This window comes from Gorilla gorilla, chromosome 2, assembly GCF_029281585.2.
Source record: "Gorilla gorilla gorilla isolate KB3781 chromosome 2, NHGRI_mGorGor1-v2.1_pri, whole genome shotgun sequence".
NCBI classification, from domain to species: Eukaryota; Metazoa; Chordata; class Mammalia; order Primates; family Hominidae; genus Gorilla; species Gorilla gorilla.
Window position 1 is genome coordinate 150,212,948 of NC_086017.1, and position 6,013 is coordinate 150,218,960.

A 6,013-nucleotide genomic window follows, 5' to 3' on the forward strand; every position below is an offset into this window, starting at 1 on the left:
AAAACATTAGCCAGGTATGGTGGCATGTGCCTGTAGCCCCAGCTACTGGGGAGGCTGAGATGGGAGGATTGCTTGAGCATGAGAGGTCAAGGCTGCAGTGAGCACTGCACTCCATCCTGAGAGACAGAGTGAGACCCTGTCTCTAAAAAACAAAACAAATTTGGAACAGAAAACGAATGCACATTCAAAATATGTCCACATACCAAAATTTTTGCCCAGGGGAAAATCAGTGTCATTAAATGCTATTAAATAATTGGAGATGTTATGCCTGAGGAAATATAATTATTGAGCTAATTAATATAGAATTTAAAATAAGAATGTTTAATTTCTTCTAGAGATAAAGGAGGAGATAACATCCGTGAAACTAGAAAAGTTTATATGACATTGACCAAAAGTTGTGAAATAAGAGCAAATAGATATAAAAAACCCAAGTAATCAGAAGTCTTAAAAATGAAAAATGCAGTATTTGAAATAAAGTCTTATAAACAACAATAAATAAATTTTGAAAACAGACAATGACAGAATCAGTTAATTGGAAGAGCGAAAGTGTGCTATGATACAGGATATGAAAATATAGATATTAAGAGATCTGGGAGAGGGCATTGATTAAGCAGCACAATTTCTCTATTAGGAGTTTCAGAGATTGGAGAGACGTTTAAATGTGCAAGATATATATATTTTTTGAGATCTTATGGAAGAATTAACTTCCCATCTATAGAAAGCTCACTGAGTTGCAGCTGGCAAAAGTCTACCAACAAACACATCAGGTTTATAGAAAGCTCACTGAGTTGCAGCTGGCAAAAGTCTACCAACAAACACATCAGGTTTAATGAAACCATAGGGCATCAAAGTCAAGAAAAATACTAGTGTAAGCAGCCTAATCCTGTTAAAGGAATGGCAATACAAATGACAACTTCTCACCTGCAACAATAAATGTCATGGAAAATAATAGAATTATCTTTAAAGTAGTGAGAGAGTATAGGATTTATTTTAGAATTCCAAACCCAGCTACAATACTACAAGTTTGAAGGTGTAACTGAAATATTTGCAGACATACGAACCCAAGATTTACCACACAAACCACGGCTGAAAGAATTCTTAAAAAGTATACCATGGAAAGAAGACAAATGAGGCCAGAATAAAGGAGTGGAATGCAAGAATAGAAAGTGAGCAAATTAAATGGTAAAGCATGTTGGAAAATCTAAATAATAATTATTGATATTCAACAGAAAAAAAAACTAGCATCTCATTGGCTTTAACTTTATCAGCAATAATTTATTTCATTATAAAAATGAGGCGAACCTGGCAAAATAATGACATTTTAAAATTAGTGCTGTATAAACTATCACAAGAACAGAAAACCAAACACCGCATGCTATCACTCATAAATGGGAGTTGAACAATGAGAACACATGGACACAGGGAGGGAAACATCACCCACTGGGGCCTGTCGGGGGGTGGGGAGATAGGGGAGGGATAACATTAGGAGAAATACCTAGTGTAGATGACGGGTTGATGAGTGCAGGAAACCACCATGGCACATGTATACCTATGTAACAAAACTGCACATTCTGCACATGTACCCCAGAACTTAAAGTATAATAAAAAAAATTAGTGCTGTATATGGGTATGTAAAACAAACAAACTAAACATTCAAAAAAAGGCAAAAAACAACCCAAGGTGGAGTTAGAATCATATAAAATACTGTAGAATAGCAGAAATGCAAAGATACTTAGTAGTTAGAAATTCTATTAGCACAAATCACCACAAGTTGATTAAAAAAATTACAAAAAGTCATCTTATGCATACAGAAAAAAAAGTTTCTTAAATTTTTAACATTTAAAACCTTAAATGGACCCTACAGTTACTGCCTTTCTCCTTCCACTTGTGTCTTCTCAAGTCCTCATAAAGCATCCAATTGTTTTAAATCCCTGAAGCCCAAAGCCTGGTCTCATTAGCGCTCTTGCCAGGTTTCTGTACGTACTCTCGTGGCCCAAAGGTTCCATCTAGCTATTGTATTGTATTATTGTATACACACAAATAATTAAATGTCAACATTTAAAACAACTTGATAACATCTTTGTAGTAACTTAGGCAAAAACAAAGCAAAAATTCAACACTTTTTCATGATCTGAAAGACTGAAAATTAACTGCTTCAATAGATTAAGGGTTATCTAACAACCATATAGAGTAAAGATCATACTTTATGGTAAAATTTAGAAGCATTAACACAAGGCATAAAACAGGAATGCCCATATTAACCATACTGTTCAACCTGGACTTGAAGTAATGTCCAATATAAAAGATTAAAGAAAAATAAGATGTACGAAGCTTGTCAAAAAAGACAATATTCTCATTATTTGGAGATATTGTTTTTATCAATCAGTCAATCAATCGAGAATCTACACATACACCACTAAAGAAATTCAGTAATTGCATTTGATACATCAACCTAAGAAACAAATTATTTCCGGCTGGGTGCAATGGCTTGTGCCTGTAATCCCAGCACTTTGGGAGGCTGAGGTGGATGGATCACCTGAAGTCAGGAGTTCGAGACCAGCCTGGCCAACATGGTGAAACCCCGTCTCTACTAAAAATACAAAATTAGTCGTGTGTGGTGGCGCATGCCTGTGATCCCAGCTACCTGGGAGGCTGAGGCGGGAGAATCGCTTGAACTTGGGAGGCAAAGGTTGCAGTGAGCTGAGATTGTGCCATTGCACTCCAGCCTAGGCAACAAGAGCAAAACTCTTGTCTCAAAAAAACAAACAAACAACACACACACACATACACACACAGAGTCTTAGAATTATAAGCTTTTCCAGGATAAAATAATTATATTAAAAACATAGAAGAAGAAATGAATGGAAAAGAGCTGGCTCTAAGAGTTAGGGGGGAAATAAAGCCCAATAACATAAACAATTTGCTAAGCCAATCATGAAAAAAAGGAGGGTACATGATCATTATTCCCAGTTCGGTCTGTTTTGCAAACAACAAACATTTGTCCAGGTACAACTATGTGCAAGATCACCCAAAAGGGCTCAGGCCACCATAGGGAAAAATTCCATGGTGAGAAGGTCGTCATAAACTAGCCCGGAGACTAGGGCCAAAACCCATTAAACAAAATAAATGTAGTAAATTAACTTGGGAGAAAAGGTGTGCCATGGTAACGTGCTGGGGAAAGGGCGGATTTTTAGAGAAATGTGCTGGAACTGAGGTTTAAAGCAAAACCAGGGGGAATGGAGCTGCCTAGGGGTGACTTCCAAACAAAACAGGCCCGAAGCAGCAATCTCACAGTCTGAAAGTAGACTGTATTTCAACTAGCGTATTTTTATGCTGAGGAGGATCTTTTTTTCCAGACTTTCTAAGTCAGCCACTGATCCAAAATTCTGCAACGCAGCCTGTATCAAAAAAGCATCTATCCGTTATCCACTCTCCGAGATCCTTGTAGGTTGCGCAACATACACACAACGGCTATCAGGAGACAGTCTCCTGGAGCCCAGCAGGGTGGCAAGGGATTGTGGGAGGCAACTCATTCCTGGAACAGGCGTCTCCGGACCTTGCACGGAGGGCGCTCTGGGAGCTCCGGGCGCGCGTGGGTACCTGGACTCGGAGAGGGAGGTAGAGGTTGGAGAGGTGAGCTGGGGACAGGCTCCAGAAGATGGAATTCCAGGTCGAAGATGGGGCGTGGAGAGCGTCTCTCTGAACTGGGGTTGGGGGCCAGAGCACAGGGCCCTTGGATGGGGCCCTCCCGGTAGGGGCTGAACATACTTCTAGCGGAGGGGTAGAGCCCAGCGGCTGAGCCGGCTGCGGAGTCCATCCAGAGCTCTGGGACCTCAGAGTCCGCGTCCTCCTCGTAGGCCTCTTCCTCGGCAGCGATCTCTGGGACAGATGCGCAGAAGACTTCCTGCTCGACGACGACGTCTTCCCCGTGAGCGCCCAGGAAAACGTCCACTTCCAGGCCGGCAGACCAGTCGCCCTGCGCTCCTGAGCATTCGTCGACGGAGCTCAGGAGGACCTCGGGGATCACGATGAGGGTGTGTCCACCGAGAGACACTCGCAGGACCGACATTGGCGAGAGCTCCAGCACCAGGTCGACGTCGTCCAGGGGCACACGCAGGGCACAGCCCGCGGCCAGGACCACTATGGAGGTGAGCGCGTCCACGGCCGGGGTCCCCGCCGGGTCTTCCGGGCTGGGCGCCGCGCAGGATTCGGGGCCCGCGGGTTCCTCCAATCGGCTGCGCTTGGCAGGGCCTGGTCCTCCTGGCTGCTGTCCCCACCAGGGCGCAAGGCAGGCACTGGGGCTGCGGGGCCGGCTGCCCATCACCTCGACGGCGCTGCGGACGGCGCTTCTGGGCCTGGCAGAGGACGTGGGGGCGGGGGGCTCGGGGCGGCGAAGTCCTCTTTGAGGTAACAGGTGTCGGCAGGACCGCGCGACGCTGGGCGAGTCCTCGGAGCTCTGGGGGCGGCTTCCGGAGATCGGAGTCAGTGCTGCTGGGGGAGCCTCGCACGCTGTGTGGCTCAGCCTCGCGCGATGGAAACTTGGGCCTTCCTGACGCAGACCCGGATGCGCACTGCAAAGCCAATTATGTTGTAAATGACGGCAGCGGAACCGAAGTCGCAAAATGTCACGCAATCCTCTGCCCCCTGGAGGACCCGCCCTAGAGGCGGAGGTATACCTGCTGCCCAATAGCGGTGGCTGTGGTTGGTCGGTGGCTGTGGTTGGTCGGTCACGCTGGGGAAATACTCTTACGGGCCGCTAGGGGGCCGAGCATCTGTGCGGCTCTAGGGCCTGGCTTCCAGTATCAAGTTCTTGTCCTTTGCGTTGACGTCAGACGCGGAGTTGAAGACCGATTCAAGTTCAAGTAACACTAGTGGAGTGCCAAACCAGGACACCGAATCCTAAACCCATACTCCCAGGCCCCGTCCCGGAAGTGCCCTGCGCGTTACTGTTGACGAATAGTGGCGTGCATTTTTGGGTTCTCCTATCTTGTACATCGATTTAATATCCTTTTAGGGGTCTTGGAAGGGAGAGTAAAGCTGAGATCCTGCGTGACAATGGCAGGTCCTGCATTATCTGTTTATTACGATAGTTGGTACTATAGTAATTACAGTCTTCCCTTGATATCCCTGGAGGATTGGTTCCTGGACTCCCGCATGGATACCAAAATCTACATACAGATGCTCAAGTCTCATATAAAATGGTGTACATTTGCATATCACTTACATCCTTCCGTGTATTTTAAAGCATCTCTAGAATACTTATAGTACCTAATACAATGTAAATGCTATACCCCTGGTTGCTACACAGAGTTTCATATATATATGGTTTGTTTGTTTCTGAGATGGGGTTTCATTCTGTTGCCCAGGCTGGAGTGCTTTGGTGCAATCTCTGCTCACTACAACCACCACCTCCTGGGCTCAGGTGATCTTCCCACCTCAGCTTCCTGACAAGCTGGGATTACAGACACGTGCCACCACACTCGGCTAATTTTTGTATTTTTTGTGGAGACGGGGTTTTGCCATATTGCCCAGGCTGGACTCGAACTCCTGGGCTCAAGCATTCCACCCGCCTTGGCCTCCTAAAGTGCTGGGACTACAGGCGTGAGTCACTGTGCCCGGCCTTGTATATATGTTTTTTTTTTGTTGTTGTTTTTTTGAGACGGAGTCTCACTCTGTCACCCAGGCTGGAGTTCAGTGGCACGATCTCGGCTCACTGCAAGCTCCGCCTCCTGGGTTCACGCCATTCTCCTGCCTCAGCCTCCCGAGTAGCTGGGACTACAGGCACCCGCCATCTCACCCGGCTAATTTTTTTTTGTATTTTTAGTAGAGACGGGGTTTCACCGTGTTAGCCAGGATGGTCTCGATCTCCTGACCTTTTGATCCACCCGCATTGGCCTCCCAAAGTGATATATATTTTTTATTGTGTTATTTTCCTTTTTTTTCCCGAATATTTTTGGTCTTCTGTTGGTTGAATCTGTGAATTCGAAACCCGTGGATCCAGAGGGCCGACTCT

General features: G+C 45.5%; 1 protein-coding gene across 1 annotated transcript; it reads right to left on the reverse strand.

Annotated features, from left to right (window-relative positions):
* Nucleotides 1-1,398: 1,398 nt before the first annotated feature.
* PRR23C (proline rich 23C) lies at nucleotides 1,399-4,908 on the reverse strand. The gene has a single exon (XM_004037739.4). The coding sequence runs from the start codon at nucleotides 4,319-4,321 to the stop codon at nucleotides 3,530-3,532; it is 792 nt and encodes a 263-aa protein (XP_004037787.2). The 5' UTR covers nucleotides 4,322-4,908; the 3' UTR covers nucleotides 1,399-3,529.
* Between the last annotated feature and the right edge of the window lie 1,105 nt (nucleotides 4,909-6,013).